The sequence below is a fragment of the Erithacus rubecula genome, assembly GCF_903797595.1.
Source record: "Erithacus rubecula genome assembly, chromosome: 1".
In the NCBI taxonomy this organism is placed as follows: domain Eukaryota; kingdom Metazoa; phylum Chordata; class Aves; order Passeriformes; family Muscicapidae; genus Erithacus; species Erithacus rubecula.
Genome location: NC_136658.1, coordinates 45915331 through 45939881, shown reverse-complemented (window position 1 = coordinate 45939881; position 24551 = coordinate 45915331). Strand labels below are relative to the sequence as shown.

General features: G+C 39.9%; 2 protein-coding genes and 1 long non-coding RNA gene across 6 annotated transcripts in view; 1 reads left to right on the top strand and 2 right to left on the bottom strand.

Annotated features, from left to right (window-relative positions):
* The window catches only part of NALCN (sodium leak channel, non-selective), a 224209-nt gene extending 223368 nt beyond the window's left edge, over nt 1-841 (bottom strand). For all 4 annotated transcript variants that reach the window (XR_013776097.1, XM_079319725.1, XM_079319724.1 and 1 more), the window contains exon 1: nt 556-841. The gene's annotated coding sequence lies outside the window, so the exon portion shown is untranslated. The remainder of the gene's footprint in view (nt 1-555) is intronic.
* Nucleotides 842-7240: 6399 nt separating this feature from the next.
* On the bottom strand, nt 7241-9121 carry LOC306806830. Its single transcript, XR_013775584.1, has 2 exons — nt 8762-9121; nt 7241-7539 (listed from the first exon to the last, which is right to left on the bottom strand). It is a non-coding gene; the product is annotated as an uncharacterized lncRNA (long non-coding RNA).
* Nucleotides 9122-9246: 125 nt separating this feature from the next.
* Nucleotides 9247-24551, top strand: part of ITGBL1 (integrin subunit beta like 1) — a 126891-nt gene continuing 111586 nt past the window's right edge. Inside the window, exons 1-2 of the mRNA XM_079319842.1 lie at nt 9247-9692; nt 10940-11151. Of these exons, the coding sequence (XP_079175968.1) occupies nt 9604-9692; nt 10940-11151 (301 nt within the window). The 5' untranslated portion in view covers nt 9247-9603. The remainder of the gene's footprint in view (nt 9693-10939; nt 11152-24551) is intronic.

Here is a 24551-nt window from a genome sequence, read left to right as displayed (position 1 = left end):
TTTTACTGAGAGTACTTAAATAGAAAGATGTCAATAACAGAAAAAAAAACCAAAAAAAAAAGTATCACTCTCTCTATTCGATGTAGGAGCCCCTGACACAGCACGTTAAATAGATTTAGCCCAGGCCTGGGTACATCGCTCCCTCCACCCACGCCAAGCCCGCAGCCCCTGCGAACAGCTCCCCGAGGGGAGGGGGCTCTCCGCGGCCACCCCGTGCCCATCCACAGCCACCCCAGCACACGAGTGTCCCCCGCAGAGCCCGCCGGCCCCGCTCTGCCTCGCTGAGGCTGCGGAGGGCCCGGGGCAAGGCCGGAGCGCCCCCTCCCACCGCGGGGAAGCGCGGCCGGGGCGGGCGATGCGGAGGGCGCCGCCGCCCCTTCCCCCGCCGCCGAGCCAGGCGGGCCTCAGGCCGCGCCCGTCCCTTCCCTGGCAGCCGCCAGCCTTCCCGGCACAGCCGCGGCGGCCGCCGGCAACCGGGGGCTGGGGAGAGGGGCGGGGAGGCGCGGAGCCCCACCGCGCTGCGAGAGCGAGCCGCGCCCGCCGCCTCCGACCTACCGCCAGCATCTCCCTTCATGGCGCGGTCGGGAGCGGCCCCCGCGGCTGTGCGGGTGGTGCGGTGCCGTGCCGGCCTCGCACGCCGCCCTCCCCGCGATGGATCGGGGCGGCGGGGCCCGCCCGGCGGCGGCCGCGCTCAGTCTCTCGGCAACGGCGGCGGGGGCGGGCGGGGAGGGAGCAGGTGCGGAGGAGCCGGTGCCGGCCGCGCACGGGCGCCTCGGAACGAGCAGGCCCCCGCCTTGCTGCGGGAGCCGGCTGGGAAGAGAGGTGGCTCGGCGGCCCCGCTGCCGGGGGTGATCCCCGCGGCGGTTCTCGCCAAACACCCCAGAGCGGCTTGGATCTGTGCCCGCCGCGCCCGAAGCGCAGGAGTGGCGCCCGCACGGGACGGAGCCGCCGGGCGCTCCCTGCGCCGGGCCCGCGCTGCCCCTCTGCCCGCAGCAGCGCCGCTCCCTGCGGCGGCCCTGCGGGCTGTCCTTTGGGATCCGCTGCTTCGTTTGGGGTTTGCTTCTGTTTTTCGGTGTGCTCTTCAAGTGCTAGGATAGCTTATTTCTTTCGGTAAGAAACCCTATTTGTACATCTTAGGACCTTTTTTTAGTGCACTTCTTTGCCCCTGCTTCACTGGGTGGTCTGGCTAATTTTCAAATTACTGAAAAGCCATGTAGAAGCCCAGTCTTGAGCTCTGCGGTGAAATAAATTCATAAAGATATCTTGTTGGCATAGACAGTCTTAGGGGTCTTTTCCAGTTTAAATGATTCTATGGAAGAGATAGCAAAATAAACAGATGAAGAAATACTTGGAAAATTGTTTCCATAAATCAGGTTGGCACATTCTAATCTGTGTTGTATCTTCTTGAATAAATCTTTTAAAAAGTAAATTTGTGTAAAATTTATGTTTAAATTAAACTGGATGATGGGGAATAATGTGAGTCTGTAACTTTCTGGAGATGTTAAAGATATGGAATAGGATTCAAAAGAGAAAGCCCTTAGCAAAATACCCCAGAAAGCTCAAGGAAAGTGTATGGCATAAACTGATTAGATTCTTTTAAATTATATCTATTTGATGCTGGCAACCAAAACTAATAAGCCAGTTAGGGAACTGGCCTCAGGATTACAGATGCAGTCCTGCCAGTGCTACTTACATGTATTACCAGCATTAGCAATTCCAGTAAAATTAAGCACCTAATTTTAGTGTTTGCAGTTTTTGATAGCAGTCAGCTGATGTTTCATGAGAAAAAATTTGTAAAGCAAAACAATTTAAGAATAAATGTGCTGACAAATAATACTCTTCCCATTTTGTCTCTTCCTCCCCACTTAACGTTTCATTACATGGAATAAGTTGCTAGGCAGCATTATGCTGTTGGTGATAGCATCTCATAAATGAAAACTGACAGTTGCAAACAGTGAAACGTTGCAGCTATATCTAAACAAAAGAAATCAACATTTGCCAGCAGATGTGACTTTGTGTAACATTTTTTTCTATGGATATACTGGCCTCTAAAAAATAATTCTCAATAGAACAATTTTCCAGTTGGAAGGGACCTTAGGAGGCCATCTGGTCTGACTGATCTGCTTAAACCAGGCTCAGAGATGAGATCACACCAGCTTGCTCAAGGCTTTATCCGGTTGGGTTTTGAAAACCTCCCAAGACAGAGACTGCACAGCCTCCCTGGTAAGCCTGTGTCAGTACTGAACTGTCCTCATGCTGAAAGATTTTTTCCTGACATGCACTTGGACGCTCCCATGTCAGCTGTCTCTCCTCCTTCAATGCACCCTTGGGAATAACCTAGCTTTGTCCTCTTAACAGCTTCCTCATAGAATCTGGCAGACTGTTCCTAGGTGCTCCCAAACCCATCCTTCCTTCAGGCTGAAAAAGCTCCTTTAGCCTCTCCTCATGGAGCAAGTGCTTCAGTTCCAACTGCCTTGGTGGCCTGCCACTGAATTCACGTACTAGCATCTGTCATGTGTTGGAAGGGGGTTCAAAATGTGCTGCAGTAATTTAGATACTCCTTAATGAGTTCCCAAAAATAAAGGATTCATTTCCTTACGTGTGGTTTATATTATATAGAACACGTGTTTCCCTATGTATTTGGCATTCCTCCTTTTACCTGGTGTCCTGTTTGGTAACATATTGTTACTACCTGCCCTGACTCTGTGAAGCACAAGCTGCTAATGGGGACCCACAGTTTCAGCACAAGGCTGGATTCTCTTCTACAGCCTGAGAGCACAATTTGCATCAGGTGATGCTAATGCTGAAGAAGGGTTTAGCCCTTGATACCTTGATGTAGCTTCCTTAGGGTAAAGATGAAACAGTTGTCTTCCATACATAGAATTGTGCAGATGGTAAAGGTTTCCTGTTTGCAAGAAAAAGTCCTTTCTTGCTTTGCTATTTAACCACAAATTTACTTTCAGATCTGGAACATGAAAAACAATTATGAACATTTTACAACTTGAGTGGTGTATAGCAGGCATATGAGGATGAATTAGAAAATTTAGGTGTCTATAATATTGCTGATATAATTTTGCAAAGAACCTATCAGTCCTTTAAAGTCTGGAACAATGTTTAATATTTAGAACTGAAGTCTAAATATTTAGAAATTCACACTGGCCTGTAAAGCAATCCATAAATATATAGATAAAGACAGAATTTGGGAGTTAATCTTAAAATGTTACTTTACAGTAATGTTAAATAGGTCAAAAGAAAAAAACACTTTTTAGTAAAGATTTACCTCTTATCTCTACAAATCAAAACCAGATAAAGGAATTTCCTTATTCATCCTTGAAACTTCAACACAATTGAAATTGGCCATGGCAAATTGTCTATTTAAAAGAAAGTTTTGGAAAATTCCAGAAGATTTGTGCTGAGAATTCAAGGGGAGAATTCTCAACCTTACTTATAACTTTAATTTCTGTAACATAATCTGCAAAAAGTAAGATCTCCCTGGATTAAAGTTAATTTAAAAAACAAAGTTTCCTAGATCTGCTCACTCCTAAAAAAAAAAAAATGGGGAATTCAAAGCATCTATTTATTCTACATATTTCCTTACAGAATTTGGATAACCCTCAAGCCCTGGCTTTAATTCTGAATTTATTTGAACTTTATTTTCTTTATTGTCCTTACTTTCCCTAAATATCTGTTAAGTACTTGAAGAGTAATGTAAACAAACTTTAAAAACTGCCCAAGGAGCTGATCTTATTTGGATTGCCATTGTTGGAATTTGATTTACCACTTATGAAAGAACACAGTGCTTGATCAGATTTTAGACTGTCTATGACTAAAAGAATTCATGAAATATTCATTTTGAAATTATGCTTAAGCTTTTAAAAAAGGTCACAAAATATCATTTAGCAATTTAGAATTAAACTTCAGACACAAAGTAAGATTTAATCATTTTAGCATAGGATAAAAGTCAAAAACTGCTAAATTCCTGCCTGTTGCTCTTTAGCCTCAGGGTGTCCAAGTCCTTAGTCATCTTAATGATGGTTAGCACAAAGTTCTCCCATAGTCTGAAGTCCTGCTCTGCACATGCTGAGCAGCACCTGGTATTACTGGGCCCCCATGTGAATCAGATGAGCTGAGCAGCCCAGTTTGCTTCCCCCTGTCTGCCCTTTATGGCTCTGGCTGCTGGTGGTTTATCTCAGAAGTGTGCAACCATAACAGAAATGGTCACAGAGCAGCATCAGACAAATGACAGCGAGAGAAACTCAATTAATGTTCATAAGTAACTTTGACTGGGATGGGTTAAAAACTGTCATTCTTGAGTGCCCATGATCTGTGTCAACATTGATGAACCAGAATAAAGGACATGCAGTATGGTTTTCTTAATTTCACACCTTAAGGAGAGTCCCAAGTCTGCTACTAACTGTGTGTAGGATTAATTTGCTTTCAGTATGTATGGAGTTCTCAGAAGAAGGGCAATAATTGTTATTATTTTTTCTCACACTTCCTTCTTCTTAATTTATGTCTCTCCTTCATTTCTTGTTTAACAGCAAGCAGTGCAAGACAGAGCACTGAAACCATACAAGTTGGTTGCTGTTGCCCTGGAGAATGTGTTCAACTTAGGCACTCAACCTGAGTTACTGCAGTTCTGCCCTGAAGAAGTCAGCAGCATTTATTTTTTTAATTTGCTATCCTTAGGAACAGCTATTTGGTCAAAATTATGAGAATAATCCTTCATTGTAACTTATTCAGATAACTAGTTAAAAATATCACAAATAAAATAGTATTTCCCACTATTTCTGATTTTTTTCAAGATTCCCAGCTTCAAGAAACCTTTTCCCTTTGAGAAATAAGACAAAAATTGACCATAAAGTAGTAATTTATGGTGAAAAATTATATGCTTTTTATTTCCTTTCTTGGGCTCTTAATTATACTGTTAACTTGGCTTATAGCAGAGCTTTACTTGCTTGCTGAAATAAATGCTAGACAGTTAAAAACACAGTAGACTGGATTTTGAAATGCACTGTTATTGCTGGCATTTTGAGCTTTCTTGCAAGATCATGCTTAAATATCTTCTGCTTCCTTAAAGCCTGTGTAAAAGCAGGGTATTATTGCTGTGTAGGGGAATTCACTAGCAAACACTGAACAAACAGAAGACCTACCAGCTATTTAAAGTTTCAACTGAGGCTTGAAGGAGTAAGCTAAGGTTTTACCCTAGAGTATTACAAAATAACATCTTGATTAATGTTGGCCTATGAATTGTTTGGGTAGCTTATATTCTGTACTATTCAGGCCAGCTACATTCAGACCAGCTCAGCTTTTATCTTGCTCTAACCTTGATCCTGCAACTCCAAAAGCTATTTGTATTCCCTGTGTGATACCATCAGCTGTCCCAGATTCCATGTCATGTCAGCAAAATTAACACAAGGTTTTCAGTTCTGTACAGCTCTGGTGTACTCTGTCTCCTGCTCCCTTCCAGGGATGACATTGACCAGCTCAGTGGTGACTCTCAACAGTTGCATGCATTTCTGAATTGTTCAATTTATACAGATTTTAGTTAACTCCATCAAGTACTTTGCTTCATGGCTGTTAAAGTGGTTTGTCATAGATCTTTATGAACATCTAATTTAGTGATTGTATATCCTTGATGGAAGAATCACTGGAAACTTACAATTCTCTTTGTTCTACATTTTATGGAGGAACAATAACTAGTTTGATATGTGGAATTTTCAACTTCTGGTTAATTTTAGAAAAACTTCATGTAACTGAATGCTTCTGTATTTGAATATCTCAGTCTCTACTCCTAAAACCCGTGCTGTTACTGAAATAGCTTTAGTGGAAACCCAGGAGGAATATTTGACAGAGTTTGATAGTTTCCATTTTTTTAAACTTAGACTGCTCACTTTATGTGCATTTGGATTTGTTTTATTAAGAATAAAATCCTTAAGAATGGCATAGAATGTGTTTTACAAAGCTGATGGTTTTATTAATGTGACAACAAAATTAAAATCTTCACTAGGAGGCTGTAAGGAGTAAGCAGAATTCATCTGCCTCTCCAAACCGAATCAAGCCTTGTCCCATATGCCATGAGAGTCACAGAATTATGGAATATTTGAGGTTGGAAAGGATCTCTGGAGATGGTCTAGTCTAACCTGCCTGCCCAGAGCAGGATACCCTAAAGCATGTTGCCCAAACCCTGTCTAGATGGCTTTTGACTATGTCCAATGGTGAAGATTCCACAACATTGCTGGGCATTCTGTTCCAGCTGAGACCACTCTTACAGTAAAAAAGGGGGTCTTTTCTTAGTTTTTTTCCCCTTTTAAACAAATATTATTCTTATTTGATTTATTATAAAAAAACACCTTATTCTGGCAAAGTCAAAGTTAAGATATTGTTTGCCTCTAAAAAAAGAAAAAAATCACTTCCTATGAATTTTCTTGTCTACCCCCAGGCTTGCAGCTTAGTTTTTACACAGTTCAGAAGACTATGAAATCGAAAAAACAACCTTCACCAGTTTGGACAGGAAATCATCCTACTGGTTCCTCTACTGGTTAATAAAACTACAGGGAAGAGGCTTATCCCAGTCTCTCTACCTAATCTTGCACATTTTTATCAAGAACAGTAACAGGGATACACTTAAAAAATAAGCTTCAAGTATAAGTGTGCTTAACAGCACCTATTTTTTTTTAAATTCCATATCTTTATTTGAAGTATTTTTGAGTCTGACAAGTACTATTTAAGCCTATAGCCTATTGTGAAAAGGCTGTTTAGTATTAGCAGTTGTTCCAGCTTCTCCTCCTCATCAGCAATACATTGACTTTCTCTTTTCTACCTTTACTATGCAAGCAGTGGAATTACCACTTGTAAACTATACATTTACCAAGCACCTACAGGTCTAGCCCTTAGTCTGAAACTCCAATACATAGGAAAAGTAGCATTTAATAAGTGCTGTGCTTCATGCAGGTGTACGTTATCCAGCAGAGAACAAATTTCCTTAGGTTTGTGTACAGAAGTGTCTGAAAGGAAGTGAACTGTTCTCAAGACATCATGTCAGGTTCCCATTTAGAAAGACTGACTCCTTTTAAATTGAATTTACTGTCTGTTTGGAAGCCAATTAGCTCCTCTGTACACGTACACATAATATATATACGTGCATATACATACCTTCTAGGCTTAAATTATTAAATAATAATCTGAGAAAAGGTTAAAATCCAATAAGGGAGCACTGAGATACTGTATTAGAGACAGGTACACATGAAAACATTTATTAAATTTAAGCTTTGGGTGCACATTTCAAATACTGCACCATTCAACTGTGGAAGTATGCCTTCTCCAAATTCAAAAGATCCAGAGCCAAAAGGTGTGTACTTCTTCAAAATATGACAGATGTAAATAAATAATAAGACAATGATAGGTTCATCTTAACACAGTAAATGTCTTCTCCTCATACATTTGAAGTTATAGTTTGTAATCTGCTTGAAAGTCTTCTGAATACCTGTCAGCAACAGTCTTCTCAGGGAAAAAGGAGGAAGATGAACAGATGGTGGCCTTTAAGTTGTGGATTAAAGATAAATTTAGTGCTAAAAGGGAATTACTATTGTGTAAAATGCAAAGCTTTCTATTTATTCTCCTCTAAACTAAGACTTCAGGGAGTACAATTTTTGACAATCACATTGTTTTTAAAAGTGCTCCTTTCTGTAATCTAAAGAGTCTTAATTTATAAATATTTTTTTACTGCAGCATTATATATGCATTTCAAAAACTATCACACACAGTGCTACATTAAGCATGGATTTCAAAGTTCAAGGACTGTCAGAAGTAAATATTTATTGATTTGCCTGCTGATATTGCTTCTCTTTTCACTAGATCCATCAAAGTAAGTCAAACACATGGGGTTAGCAGGACTGTAAACATTCACAGGACTGAAGCCAACACATCACTCAATACAGGATTTTTACTATCTGTGTTGCTCTAGAAAATATTGTAACACACTTGCAATATGAAATATACTATAAAGGGTAGCAAAATGATAAAAAATGGATTTGTTATACAACAGCTGTAATGGGACTTTTCGATTGTTTTACATACTAACTCTACTTGCTTGTATTTTAGGGTAAAATGTGTCATAAAGAAGATAGTACACTATGAATAGACAGTGAAGTTTTGCACTTCACAGCTTCAACATAACTTACTAAAATATGACAAAAGTCTCATGTTTTAATAGTCCATTGGAATAATATTTGGGTTTAACTTGTATATCTTCAGGGACTAATAATGTATGTTTACAAATATGCTAGAGCAGATTTTGTCCAGTCTCTTCTTTTGATCTTCGATTAAGCTTTACCCTCCAAGTGGGTACTTGACTGAAAACAGGCTACAAACTAGACTTTAAACGTTCTTTTGTAATATAAAAGGCCAGCAGAACAAAGTCAAATGTTTGATGCACTATATATTTTTTAAGGAATATAACTAGCAGAACTAGTTGTGTTAGCAGGAATGTTGTGAATTGTAGCCTTGAGTTCACTATGTAATGTGTAAGACACCCACTTAAACTCATAGAAAAGGCAGCCTCTGAGTCAGAATTTTAAGTAGATCTTAAAATGTTTTCTGGAATAGTAATGTGTGGTATATTAGATATTTAATATGAAATTAAAACAAGAGTTTTACATTCTGAGAGAGCTACTGAGGTCTTTAATCTCCAATGCAGGCTTCAGCTGTGTGCTTTATAAATGCATGTGTGTGTGTGTAGACTAGGACACCTGTAACTCACTATCTTTTGTGGTCAGAGTTTGTTTCTTTAAGAGCTTTGCATCACAGGGAGGTATCCGGCAATCAGCAAATTCCCAGTACAACCAGAGGCATTAAAAACTTTTCCACAGCAGAAAGAAGTGCACGTGGCCATATCTGCCAAAGCTGATTCATTTGGAGAGACTGTCCTTCCTTTTAGCTTAGTTTTAAAGCAATTCAAAAATCCCCCCACCGCTGAGATGAAGCGGTGGACTGTGTTTTAATAAGGCATTAGGAATGGCTAGCTGACGGTGTTTTTAATGTGCAGTCACTCGTGCTGGGGTAGCTTGGCAGCCCGCAGTGTCGCACGGTGCCGTGACGCGAGCAGGTGACCTTAGGGAAGGATGGACCGGGGAGGCAGGCGCCAGGGAGCTGCTCCCGCCAGGCACGCAGGGATGTGCTGCCGTCTCCTCGTCCGTGCAAGTTCCACACATTATCCCAAGCAGCCGTCTGTCAAAGGACGGGGGATACACATACCTCGAATAGTTACGGTGCCTGTACTTTGACAGTGAGATAGTTCGTTCACATCTGCGAACGGGCCACTTTTAAAACATCAAAATAAACCATCTGGCTGCGCAACTGTTTCTAATTACTTCCCTGCCTAGACTGTAAACTTCGGGGTTTGGCACCGGCCTCCTTCCCAGAGCGCTGCCCAAATCCCGCTCCCAGGCAGCTAATCAGAGCCGCTGCGGCTCGGGGGGAGCAGCGCTGGAGCCGGGCTTGTCCAGCGCCAGCTATCCGCCTGCCTGGCGGGTCTGTCCGCCCGTCCGTCCGCCCGTCCGTCCGTCCGCAGGAGCGCTGAGGTGCGGCGCGGCGCCTCGCACCATGCTGGCCCCGCGGCTGCTGGCGCTGCTGGCGCTGCTGCTGCTGCTGCTGCTGGGCCCCGCGCTGCCGGCCGCGCCGCCGGCGCTGCGGTAAGTGCGGCCCGCGGGCCTCGGGGGGCGGCTGCCGTGGAGGTGCCGCAGCGTGGAAGCTGGGCTGGCGGAGGGAGCGGCCGAGCGGTGGCTTGGCTCTTCCTCTGCCTGCTTAAAGGTGGCACTGAGGGAAGCGCTCCGGGTCACTGGGAACCTCGGGAGGGAGCTGCCTTTGCAGACTGCAGAGTTATTTGCGACAGTGTATTTGATGCCCAAGATGCACACTCTGACAGCAGTGAAGAGCTGGCTAGTGATGACTCTTTACACTCAAACCTCTAAATTCTGCTGCCTGAGTGAAGCAGGCACCTGACCACAGAACCCTGCTTATTGCTTGCGGCACCTTGTGCAGTGCCCTTCACTCTCCATCTCCACCACAGCCGACACACACTGGCTCCTAGGGCAGCTGCTTTGCTCCAGAGCCTTGCTAAATCTACCAACTGAGAAGAGCAGGTTCTATTCATTTACACCTTCAATATTCCCTAGTGTTGAGAAGAACTGTTTCTGGCCTGAGAAGTCCTTTTTTCCTACGGTTCAGCTCCTGATGCGATAAGGTGTGATTTTCCCTCAGTATGTCCTGAAAATCCTGATCTCCATGTGCTCCAGTGCATGGTACAATTGCATGACAGAACTGCAAATCTACAGATCTAGAATTGTATTCTGCTGCCTTTACCAAAACTGCAGCCACAACCTACAGTGTTGCACTGAAAGCCATGATTACTTTGATTTCCTTTTCCATTGAAGGCATGGATCTTATATGTCTGACAACCAGAAGGATTACTCTGGCAAACATATTTTATTACAATCAACCTTGAGTGTGCCGTATGATATATATTCCTGTTATGCTACCCAGATGTTTGGATGTATATGGTGTCTCTAAACGTTTTGAAATAATTAAGATCAAAATGTTTCGTGTCAGATAATCAAACCATTCCTGTCTATGCATATATACTAGATATGCCTGATGGGGAAGTAGATGAGGCCGATGTAGTTAAAAAAATAAGTAAAATAAAGCATAAGCATTCTTGCAGGTAGCAATGAGATTTCTGATGAAAACAGAGAAAATTGGGTGGTTTGAGGCAAGTTAAAATAAGTTGCAACCACAGCTGAAGAAGTGGTAAGAACAACATTCTGGATATTGGCTGTAGCCAATGACAGGAGGGTGGTTTCAAATGAGCCAAGCTCTCATCAGCCCTGAGCTGCAGCTCCTGGCTTTGACCTCAGCTGGTTCTGTTTGCTGTCCCCCACAGGGGCGGTTTGGGTATCCCTGCCTCCTGCCGGCTGTCCCGGGCTGAGTCGGAGCTCAGGTGCCGTGTCCCAGGGGGGAAGCTGTGCAGTGACAGAGGCAGGTGTGAGTGTGGAGTCTGCGTCTGCCAGGTGACTGAGTCTGGCAAATACTACGGTCCGCTCTGCGAGTGCCACGACTGGGTGTGCGAGACCTACGACGGGAAAGTCTGCGCAGGTAAGGAAGACCTGATGATGACAGAAGTTTGAAAAATTAGGAGTATTTATTAAAGCCAGGAACACAGCACACTGATACAGCAGAAAGATGATTATATATGGGTCCCTGAAACATGACTCTAAATGGAATTGTGGGCCCATCCAAGGATTTTGCCAGATTAAAGGGTGCAAGTTACAGGCACTGTTTCTGCCATAAAATGGGACGTAACGTAGAGCAAGATTCATCTGCATCAGGGGCAAAAGCAGAAGTTGCTTTGGTTTGGAGGCTCTGCAAACTGTGTTTTAAATCTATACAGTATGCAATATTGCTCACATTTTTATATATTTCTTCATTTGAATTGCTTACCTAATGATGTCTTATGATATCCATCCTGGCTTTAAACTATATCCAAGCAATCAGTTTTCTCCTGTGATTATTATTTTTTCTGCTCCTGCTATTATAAAAAAGACTTGCTGTAAGATGCACCACACTTAAATTTACTATATAAACATGAAAACCATTTTTCTCTAAGTAATGATAATACTTTCCAAATGAAGACTTAAAACAATGTAATTGTATTGTGGTTTCAGGGATTTCCCCACTGACACTGTATTCTTTAATAACATACATTTCTGGGACAAAATTTAGTCCCTTCCAGTTGTTGGAACATGTCACTTGGTCTACATCTAAACATTATCATTCTTTCATATTTCCAGCTGTCTTTACTTAAGTTTCTGGGTTATTTTGGTCAGATTTTCACTTTCTTGTCTTTTTTTTAATTTTTTTTTTTTTTTTTTTTTTTTTTTTTTTTTTTTTTTTTTTTTTTTTTTTGTTAAGCAGCTTAGAGTAGGATTTTAGAAAAAAGCAGGGAGAAGAAATGCCATCACATTCCTAAGGGGATTCAACCTGGAGCTTGATGAAAGAGGCCAGAAGGGTACTTCATTTCTAGTATCCCTGTTTCAACAGCTTTACCAGATTCACAGAAACGTGTCATTTTTTCAGGCCAAAACCTGCAATTAGGTCAATGGGAGTGTTACAGAAATTCTTTTAGTAAGAGGACAATACAAATGCATTCCAGCAGTTGGTTTGGCAAATTTTGTAGGAAAAAAGACCAAACTTATTTTAGCAACAATTTGTCCAGGAAGTCCAGTAATAACATGAAAAGACCAAGAATGGGATTATGAGAAAAAGATTTATATTTGGCACCTGTGACTTTAGAGTTCTATGGAGAAACTGATTTATACACTCTGCAGTTAGCAGTGTTAAATCCCCCTACATAAGAAATATCATAACATTTCAGTGCTTTGCTGTCCCAAACATAATTTTTTTTTATAGTAGTGTGATTTTAAAGTACTTACTGTTGTTGCTGGGTTAATTGCATTAAGGGGAACTGAAAGCTCCTTCAATTTTAAAATTCTGGTATAAATTCCACCATCATGTTCCTGTTAACAGTGGTTGCAAGTTTTGTCAGGGCTTTGGTGGTGAAGTGTGCTGACAGAATAAACAGAGCCAAGAGACCTCTTAACAATATTTAGCTTTTGGGTAGCACTTCATGCAGCAGTTCAAAGATGTGAATGCCAAGTGATTAAAAGTTTGGGGTTTTTTAAACAATTTTCTGTACTTGTCACTTAGTCACTCCTAGCTGGGGTATTGAAGCTGTGATACCATGTTACCACTGAGATGTGAAATAATTTGAATTCTCTCTTCTGCAAGAAAAGAAAAGAGTAGTAAAAATTCATTACAACATCCTGGGGAGGGAAACAACTGTGAAAGGTGCTGAAGTTTTGCTTGTTTTGTTTAGGCTTTTTGACAATTGTGCTAAAAATCCAGCTGACTTTGTTGCATTCCAGCCACAGGTAACTCCTTCAGTGCTGGAATCCAGTTGGTAAAATGCCTCTTTTCAGGCTATACTTGTTGCCCTCTTCATTTTTCTCCCATGTTTTTAGTCACTGAAATTGTGTGTTTATGGGAGGAAGGTCAGATCTAGGATAACTGGCAGGAGACTGGACCTTATGTTGTATGAATAATAGTTTCCCCTACCCAGCTATTCAGTGAACTGCATCCGGTGATGTTTTTTAACATCCCATCACCAGGCTGATTTCCAGTGTATGACATATTTCCCTTTCTTTACATTTTTATGCCATCTTTTGACTTGATGAACTTGTGTTTCCTCTAGGTGAATAGTCATAATGTCTTACTGCAGTTCTATTTCTGTTTCCAGCTTTAATTGTCTTTTTCATGTTTTATTTTAACATTTGCTGTCCCTTTTAATTGTGGATCTCTCCTGATGTAGGCAACAACAGTAACGGCTGACTGGTACCACATGGAGAACTTCTAGACACTCTTTCAGTGTCCCTCTAGAAAGCCATGGTATTTCAGGCTAATGCTGTTTAAAACAAGCTACTTTTCAAGCTGCCAGAGTGATTCTTTTTCAAGTGACTGATGTCTGTTCACCAGTGATGTTCATAATCAGAGATGGACAGGCAGAGTTGTTGGAATCATGAATGCCAAAGATAGCTGAGCTTCCCTGCCAGTCAAGCCAAACAAAAGATTTAGTTGCTCAATATGCAGCTCATTATCTTAAAGACACTTTCTGTGTCAGATGTACTTTCTGGACCAGTTGTTCAACTATCATATTCTGGAGAGAGATGGCCTGAAGGTAAAGAAAATGTCAGATGTCTGTCTGATTGATTTGCTTTTTCTAATAAACCTTTTATAAAAATGGGAAAGAGATTATGCCATGAGTAATAAAGAGGAGCAGATTTAAGTGTTTCTGTCCTTTTACTTTCCCTTGAGACTTCTTTGCAGTATTTCTCTTCCATTATGTTTCCAGGTGCATTAGAGGGAGTTCCAATAATTTTCTTGCCTTTTATCCCACTGGGATTGATAAAGTAACAGGTGATCCCTCATGGAGTCAGAAACAAAGAAGAGAAAACTAAGTATTGCTGTGTGAGTCACTGAGTCTCCTGTCCTCCTCTGTGGCCTTTTATTTGCTTAATGTATCATGGGGTGTAGAGGAAATCAAGTAGATACTGTCCTGTCATTCTCTTTGCAATGTCAGAGACATCTTTATTTTATCTTTTGTTGCTGATCTTCAAGGAGATGAGCTAAAAGAAGAAAGACTGAATCAAAACCAATCAAATCCCCAAAGAATTTACACTTCATTCAGAGCAGACAATGTACTTGTTGCTGTTTATTTGCAGATAGTAGTTCTGACCTCAGACAGTTGCATATTGCCTCGGGCTTTCTTAGCATAAATGGAGCCCATATTGTGTGTGAGGGAAAGTGGAATACAGGACTTAATTCCTGTCACATCACTCCATAATATCTCTTTTTCTGTGGGGCTTTTGCAGTGTAGTAGAAAATTAATTTTAGTGAATTTTTTGTGTGTTTTGTTTGTTTAGTTTTTTGTTTGTTTTGGGTTTTGTTTGTTTGTTTTAGTTTTTATTTAATATTTTTTAGTGTATCTGTGGTTAATGAAGACAGAAAAACTAAACTAAGTATGGACTTCCTTAGCCAATTGAAATGGGAATACTTTAGATGTTCTTAGAGAATGCAGCACAAGACTGCCAGCTGGGACATTTGACAGTATGGTTGCACTGCTTGTAGTTGGTGAGATCAAAAGACACATACAATTTGGTGATGACATAGACAGCAAAGGTTTGTCTTTGCTCAGAACTGTATTCGTTATCTTTGGTTTTTTCATAGTTATTAAGATTTTATAAACCATTTTTCTTCTGAAGTATCTTTTACACCTACTGAAAAATGGTGGCACAGTGTGATTTTCCATAAGCAGTTGCTGTGGAACTTGCTGCTTTTCAGGCCAATGGAAGATTTTTCTGTTTCCTTCTCCAAAGCTGTTGCTGTGGGTGCTGTACCTATTTTAAGACAAGTTCAGCAATACAATGCCAGTGTTAGTCTAGGTTTTCGCAGCCAGAGGTGTTATTATACCTAACATGAAGGACAAAAGGATGTAAATGCCATTATTTTCTGATCTGTAAGGTTTTAAACTATGTAGAGAACACAAATGAAAAATTAAATTGACAAGGAGTAGATGTAGAAGTAACGATAAATCCCAACTGAAGTATTAATGTAGTGTGTAGCAATGCATCCATGGGAGTTTATTGGATGTATGGTACCAATGTGAGAGAGTTAGGAATTTGAAGATGGAATTTGCAGGACATTTTGGACTGAGGACTGCTCTTTGCACAGAAGCTGAATAGTGTCTTTAGGCAGAGCTATCAAAGTTGAGCTGGATAGGCTCTAACAACTGTGCTTTTGTATTCATACTGAAGGGAGGTCTGACACACTGATTGTTCATCGAGCAGCATTTCTTGCTAAAAGTGTGAAGAAAAGTCAGCCTGTGACCTGCATTGGTTGCCATTTGATCCAAAGTGACATTCAAAGCCTTGGATTTTGAGAGCAGGTATAAGCCTCTTCTCTGTCAGAGGCCAAGTTTGCAAAGATTCAGCTGTGGCATGTGGCCATTGGAGACAGAGTCTCCTTAAAAGACCAAGTTAAAAACAGGGCAGGAGGCTACTGATGAAAATGGAGGTTGCAGTTCAACAAACTAGTTGACCTAGTTTGCTTTAGCCCAGTCTTCAGAACTTGGCATTTTGTGACATTTCCTCCCAGGGCAGGGGTGTGTAGGTGTGATAATAGCGTCCATGCTCATCTCAAAACAGGTTCTAGTAGAAGTGAAATCGTGATAGCATAGATCTCATTGCAGGTTCATTGCCTTGCTAAGTGCCTGAGGTCCCAGCAGACAAAAAAAGCACAAGCCAAGTTCTGTATTATTCTCAACTTTGTGTTGTTGCTACCTGATCTAGATAAAATCAAGCAGCCTTTCATACATTGACAATTGCTGTGGTTCCAAATGCAGTGTGTGAGTTCATAGCAGTGGTGAGTGAAGCAGGAGGAAGCTTAGACACAGAAACTGCAGAGGAGATTAACAGAAGGGAAGCATTTTAAAGTAATTTATTAAATGATACCTAGTTGCTTAGCCCTCATTTTGAGCACCTTTATCTGTATACTGATGGAAAATAAGTGTTAGTTTAAAAAGTAGAAATGGGTGTGCTGGGCACGTGGAAGCAGAAGGCTTTTACAGCACCTCACAGGGCTGGCACCAACAGCAAAATAAGGTGGGGAGCTGCTCCTTCACCTTTTGTCCTTCTGTAGTCTGGGGTGACGTGCTTATCCATTGCAGAGAAAAAAAACACCTTTGTGCAACTTTTGTCAATGCAAATAAGTGTTCTGAAGCGTGTTTGAATTTTTATGCTCCTCACTGGCTGATAATGAACTGAAGTATATTTTTATTTGTTTGAAAGAATACTCTTCATGGAAAAATGTCAGACTGTCCTTCTATGAACATTTGTATTTCAGTATCATTATTATGAAAAAGATGTGGTGAATAGAAAGTAGATGATGTATTTAATGTTACAGAAGTATTTATTGATTATTTTACCTGCTTTATCAGTGGATAAGTTTCAGTATGTGTTTGTATGACAGCTTTTTTGGACAAACTGACTGTCTTGGTATAATTTTTTATGCTTATGAAAGTTTTATTGTTGATCGTTGGTCCTGTCAAGGAATTCAATCAATCATCACTTATGGCACTGCTCTGTAGACCTATTGGTGTTAGTGTTCCCAAGTAGTTTGTCTTGAAAAAGAACATGTCACTGATTAAAAATGTTCCCATGAGCTTTTCTGAGAGGAAAGGACACATTGCTAGTGCTGTCCAGAAAAAAAGGGCAATTTGTGCCTAAAGTACTGGAGTTTGAGTTTGGCCATGCAAAGAAGGGCCCTATAGTATATATGTGGCACCAGAACTTACCAGTGTTTTAACTGGAGGGTTTGGTGGTTGAGGTTGTGTTATGATGTGTTTATGGTGTACCACAGTTCTATTGCTAGATTCAAATCTTCTTTGGAGATGGAGGGACTAGGACTGTTCTTCTTTCATACACTATTTTTAAAAGTTATTTAAAAGCTTCATTTCTTAACAATGGGGGTAGTAATTTTTGCAGGTAGAGGTTTGTGTACAATTCGTACATGGTGAGTGGGCTGGAACATCAACTTGAGCAGTTGCATGACCACATTCTTGTATGTAGAACAATAAAGATTCAAGAGACTTTAATTGGAGTTGCACCTATCCCCTTTCTTGAAAGAGCTGCTTTGCCCTTCTGCCTGTCCACCTGAATAGCATCAGTGGTATAATCTGGGACACCTTCTTGTCAGTGACTGAAGAGTGGCAGTCAGAGCTTTTGGAGTCATATCTGGGTCATTTTTATGGGGAAGGTCGCTGGCAGTGCCAGCTCTGACCCTGTCAGGAGTGAGCTGACTAAGAACTTTGTGGTTTGGAGAACATCACAGCTGAATGCTGTTGCCTTGGCAGCTCCATGCAGCAGCAGATGTTCTAACTAGAGCACTTGGTCTCAGTCTTTTGTCCTGGGGGGCAATTCTGGGCTGAGGAGATTGTGAGTGAGCTGAGGGAGGAATCCTCCCATGCCCCAGAGACTGCTAAAGCCTACCTTTCTCAGGCATGCTTTTTCCAGTTGTCTGCCTCCAGCAGACACCTTTTCAACAAGGTGGTGTCTGTCTTTTTAAAAATTGGGGATATTAGCTTTCACAATCCACAGTTAGAGGCTACTGAATGTAAAAATAGCTCATTTAAGTATTTTTCCTATTTTGCATATAATTTCCTATTTAATTAAAAGGCTGTATCAAAGTTGCTGAAATCTTGAAGCTATGTGGTTGACAGCTAAGAAATGCTTAATCTGTCTACCTTTACTGAAGAGTGCTGTGCATTTGCACTATTATGCATCTTTCCATTTTATATTAATTATGATTTTCTCCAGTGAACTTAAGAAGCAACTGGAAGATAATGGTTGCTTCCTGGTATTTGAAATGGCTTAGTTTACAAATTTGATAACCTGCTTAAAACAAGATAAAATATTAATAATTTACCTTAGTCCATTCATTTGCCTGAAACGTTGGGAACACACATGGTAAACAGTTTGGTAACACAACAGTGTCAGGTAACACAGGTTTTTTGGTACCCCATTTCCTTACTCCAGGTGTTTTAAACAATATTTTTCAGAAAGTAACTGGATACTTGCAAAACCCAATGGTACAAGCTCATTGAGTCTCAGAAGCCAAAAGCCCCTCTTCTACAGAAAACCCTGTTGCTCTCCACTTCCTGAAACATCCATACTCATTTCTTGTCTATCTTTACCCCTTTGGAAATTGTTGGATACAAGTAGAGTTGATATGTAATTTGAATGTCTTTCAGCATATGAAGATCCAGGTGCGTTTTAAGTGAATAATGAATGGTATTCTGGGAACAAGAGCTAAATTTATGTAATCCAAACCATTTCTATGTCTGTATCTCTTGTGAGTAATGTGGTTCCACCCAAAAATGCAAGTCCCACTTCAGATATGGGGAACATGCCTAGCATATGGAACTGAACTGTGATGATCATAGCATCCAGTTCTCATATCCACCTTTCTTCACAGTTCTTGCAACAAGTTACTAGAAGGTATGTGTTTTTCTTCTGATATTGAAGAGAGGGGAAGTTGAGGATATACCTGCTGATCATCTGAGGCTGATAATGAGACTCAGAAGAGAACTCAGTTATCTGACTCCTTCCTAGGGGCTCTCAAACCATTAAGTCTCTATGAGGTGTAAGAATAAAATCTGTTAGTATAACTATCAGTTAAGGCTGTGTCAAAACCACAATAAGTTTCATGTTTTGGTCATAAAAATGCTATTTCCTACAAAAATAGTAACATATTCTTTTTCCTAAGACCTATCTGTGCATTAGGTGTGTAATAATGTTGATTTCTATGTATATTATTCAAGTGACAGCAACTTGGTTTTGTGAAAACACTCAGTGTATTTACAGCTTAAAAATATTCCACATATAAATAGGGAGGTTGATTTGTAGCAGGTGAATCCCACAGAGAACTGTAGGTGTGGTGACACACCTGGTAGATTGTATTTCAGACCACAGTCCTCAAAAGAGTGGTTTGTAAGGTCATGCTTAGAAGGATTACTGGAGGAGTTCAGACCTCTCTCTTCAGGAACAGGAAAGAACTGAAATGGAGGAGGACAACCAATTTCATCTCATGAGCATAATTGCAGAAGGAACAAATCATGCTAGATGGTAGTGATGCCATGGCAAAAAGTCATGTAAGAATATATTGCACTGTGGTTCTGATGAATGCTTTTGCAGAATTGTGCCTTTTAATCACTATATATTTTACATGAAAAAACACTGATATCTCATGGAACATAGCACACTTTTACCCTAATTGTCCTGAATAGTGGCAGTGAATAAATTGTACATCTGTAGTCTAACATGTAGAGGTAAGGCTGAGACCTTCTATTACAGAATCATAGAAGTGAGTATTACAAATTTATTTAGGGTTTTTTTTTCCTCGTGCCTTTCCTGGTAGATTCTGTGGGGAACAGATTACCAGTAAGAAACATAGTTAAAATCAGAAAATGGTCTTGAAGCTCGTAATTGAAGTACTGTTGTTGTAGTGGTACTTCTAATGACTGTCTTTTGAAATAACTTTGTTTCATTCTTGCTTCTGTTTCAAGCCACAGCTAATCCTCATCAGAGACAGCAAGCATAATGAAGCTCCCAGGCTGTGCTTAGGAAGAGATCAAGGTGCTAGCTATCACTGAAGGAAAATTGCCCATCTGATTTCTCTGGATGGGAATGGAGAATGTAGGAGCTGTTGCAATGGCTACAACTACTTTCCATTTATGTGAGTTTGGTGGCATTTGGAATTTGTGGAAATCCTTTCATCCAGCAAACTCAGATACAGTAAACGTTTATCTCTTTCTAGAACATATTTATTTCACATTCAGAGGGCGTTAGGGATCATCCTACAGGGAGAAGTACTGGAACATTTCTTACTGTCTTTATTTTCCCCCAAGGCCTCTTAATTAACCAAAGCATAGAGGAGAAATATTAGAGCATATCATTGGCATTGGTCATGAACAGAGAGATTTAAATGTGGCATAGATTTCTGTATCACAATAAAAAATTATTGTCTCTTCAAGATTTAAAATTTTTAATTTTACAAACTTTGTGTGTATGATACAGAAATGCAACCAGAAATTGTTGGAGATGGGATTGGCATAATTACAAACCCCAATCACATACTTTGTTAGATTTAGGAGTGGGTCCTGTCACTCATCTTTACTCTGCAGGTTAAAAAATATGTTTTAACAAAAGCAGATGGTATGGCTGATTTGGTTTTCTTTTGTTGTTGTTGTTTTTTTGGTTTTTGTTCTCAAAGCTAAACAGAAGCCAGTGTTTTTTTGCTGACAGAAGTCTAATGAAATCAATAAAATTATGCCAACAGAAAATTGGTCTCACAGCAGTTCTGGCCCTTTTTTGTCCAAAATCTCTGGGTAATAGACAAAATTACAGCAGCAAAGATAGACCCTGTCATTTACCTGCAAGTGGTAATGGTAAAATAGTAATAACAATGACATCTCCAAAGTTTTGAATGCTTTTAAGCTTGAAGCATTTTACATGATTTTTTGTTTTGTTTTTCTTCTGTGTGTTGTACTATTTTAAAGAGCTATATGTTACTTAGTAATTTGACAGGACATTGACCAAAATAATTTTTCTCTGGACTTAGCAGGAATGACAGTTCTGTGAGAAAACATTCTGATAAATGAAAACCCATCTTTCAAATATTCAGACTCAGTTGTATAAATAAAGGAATTGTTTACACTGAGAGATCTATCCCAAGTTTTATTAAATGGTCTGTTGGTTTGGAAAGTCATAATAAAATTAAGATTTTGTAATTGGATGAGCAGGATAATTCTCAATCCCCTTTCCTCTTGCCATCCTAAAGCCTTTCTTATATGACATTTTGGAAATGAGGAAATTCCATTTTAATGTGTCAACTACTTTAAATGTATGTCTGGTACACTTAAATACAGTTTAGAAAAGCTTTTATTACAGATATTGTCCAGAAAATACAACATGATTTTTCTGTAGGTGGTTTTAAAAGGTTTTCTCACATGAGAATTTCTGAATTGAGTTCTTAGTACAGGAAGCACAGACTTCTTTTTATTTCATGGGTTAGTTCCTATCAAAGGAACTAAGAGGTTTTTAAAATAATCTTACTCTGTCTGGAACATCATGTATCAAGCTCTTTCAAAACAAGATCATAATTCCTCAGGCCTTTCATGGGCTTCCAGTTCTCTGTATTTCTACATTTGAGGTGTTGGCTTTTCCTCCATCTTTTAATGCTTGAGCTGTTGTTGCCACCCCCACTCTCAACATTTTGGTTATATCCAATTGCCAGTTTGTTTTACTAATTCTATTCCCTCTTGACAGAGTCTTTTCTGCTTTTTGGGTGGTCTCTATCTGTCTCAGTTTCTTGGCACTGATCCTCATAGTTGTCCTAATCCATTTCTCTGGCTCATCAAAGAACAGTTGTTTCCATGAGGACTTGAGTGGAAGTCAGATCCACCTTGGCTCTCTTTACACTTCCTGGGGGCTCCATCTCCAACCAATAAGCTCTACTCTTGTGTCCCAGGAATATTAAAGGAGGCATATCAAGAGGAGCTGACCTGCCTTGGGTATTCACAGACTTTGTAGAAATTAACCAAAGTTGTGTGTAATCAAACACTCTTTTTTAGTTCACGCTTTATTCGTGCAGATGTTGTTCAGTTGTAGGGGAGCTTGTTAGGATATTAATCTAAACCATAGAAACTTTAAAATAGGCATAAATCAGGTGCACACTCCTGTATGATTCACCCCTTTCAGCTCACTGAAATTTTATAGTTTGTTTTAGTTTCTCCAAATAATCTATTCATTGTGTATCTTATTCCCAAGAGATGGAATGGTTTTGACCATAGTAAAAAGCTTGTCTCAGGAAGACTGTGGGATTATTCTCTGTGGCTGGGGCTTTAAGAACAGGTTGGACAGTCAGGAAGTATCAACACACTCTTGTTTGTGAGTCCAGACAAAGAAGTGGACCAGAAGATCTCTTCCAGAGGTCTCTTTGAGGCTGATTTTATTTGAGGCTGCTGTGAAACCAGTTCTTGCCTAGATACTGTGTCTTAATGAGGAGGATCTGTGGTAGTATAAACATAGTTTTTGTCATGCTAATATGTTTCTAAATGTAGTAATTTTTAAAAAAACTTATGAATATCTATTAAATTTGTTAATATCTATTGATTTTAATTTATTAATACTAAGAACTTGCATTTTCTGCAATGTTTATAATACATTATAAAATATGAGTGTGTTTCAGGTTTTTAAAGGATCACATTTTTAAATGACCACTATGGAGTCTCTAAGTAGGAATGATTCTGAGACAAAACTTGCTTGTTTGAAGTGTAGGCTTTTTAGTAGAAAGGCGTAAATTACTGTTTCTTGATACAAGTGGTGGATGGACTTCTGTAACAAGCTCAGAGTCACAGAAAACATATTTTATCCAATCCTTGCAATTTGATGGAAAAATAACAGTCAAGGCACTGAACAGAAACATTTATATTTTTTTAATTTGCTTCATTACAACAAATGGATTCTTAGTCAACTACTGACCTTATAGCAAAATGACCAAACACCAAGTGAGAGTGGACAGTTGCCCTGCAGTTTGATGTAGACTAATATAGACCATGTTAAAAATTATACTCTAGAAGCTCCTAATTCTTGTTGGGTTCATTCAACTGCAAATAACATAATTCCTACTTAAACAGGAATCACATCTGTTCTGCATTTTTCACTGGAAGCAAATAGGTAAAAATGTTTTGTCAGGTAATGAAACAGGGGAAGCAAGTAGTACTATAGTGCTTTTTTTTTAACTGCTGCCATGACAATGTTTATTCCCTATCTTGCCTCAATGCAAAATTATGCCTTCTAGAAAGTTAATTATTCTTGGATAGCAATGAACTGAGCACTGTACTGATAGCTGAAAACATTACTTAGATTTATGACAAGTCAAAAGATGCTGCCATTGTTGGGGGATAACACTTCCATCAACCTGATTTCTTTCATATCACTGGTCGTTGGGAAATTGCCCCTTCTTCAGCTAAATCAGCCATGTATATGCAGGATAAATCAGCACAGGTCTGGATGAATATTTTTTCTTCCTCCTTTCATTCTCTTGATCTTCCTGCATTCCCTCGGCATATGGTATTCATCACACTTGTGCACATTTGTAGGAAGGAAATGGGGAATTCCACCCACACAGAAAGTTTCCCCAGTCTTCTCTTTTCTCCTGTATCCAGTGAATGTGAAAACATTACTGCCTAGCTCTTCCTTTGGCCCAGTGTTTCCCACATCCCTTTGGATGAGCCCTTCATGGAGCTGTGTTTTGGTCTGGCTGATACTGAGTCATTCATTCAACTGTTGCTGCTGACAAGCAGTGATTTCAGAAAGTGCTGTAAGGGAAGTGTCTGCATTTCTGGCCTGTGTATTCTATAAGACCAAATAACTTTGTGGTGATTAAATTTTTTGTTAGGTTAGCCTCAGAAAAGCAGTACTTTTACTGGGTGATGCTACTTAATATGTGCTATGTGACAGAATTGTCACCAGTGTAGTGATGGAAGCTGATGTTGAGGAGTCCAATTGTTTTCACATAGTGCACATTCTCACTGTACCCTCTTGATCTGTCTTTTCTCACCATGTGAGTCACATAAGTGGTTTTAAATGTCTTTCAGTGAGTCATATAGTTCTGCTAATTTAGTACCTACTTTAATGTCAGTATATACAAAGTCGCTTTCTTACCTAAAAGCTAAAATTTCATTTGGTCATCTACTTGACACCTTTATAATACATCCTTGCTTTCCTTAGGCAAACTTTTTTTGGGTGGGTTTTTTATTTTTTTTTTTAATTTTTTAATTTTTTTTTGTGGCCATAGGGGTTTCAAAACCTCCAGCTCTTGTTTCTATTCTGAACTGTCAGTTTGAATTTTTAAATCCTTTCTCAAAAACGGATCAGACTGAGCATTGCATTGGCTACATATCTCCTAACACCTTCTGGCAAGCATCAGAAGCCAAGACTTCCACTCTGCTGTGTCTTACTGCTTGACTGAAAAAGAATCAAAATGCACGTAGAAAATTTAATGTGGTGAAAGTGAGAAGAAAAGGATCAGAGGCTGAAAACAAATGTAAAAACTTCATGTACAAGTGGCAGCTGGAATGTGTATGAAACCTCATGCAGTACAAAATGTTCCTCAGAACAGGAAAATGTAGGTCTGTTATAGCAGCAACAGTTTTTAAACAGTTACTTAATTTTGTGATGGTAACATTCACAAAATTCCTAACTCAGTGGTTTCATTCTGCCTGCAAATGGAGGAGACAAATGTCTGAAGACATTGTGCATGTGGTATAGAAAAGAGAGACTAAACTGACAGATGCCAAAAATCAATAGGGAAATACTAAT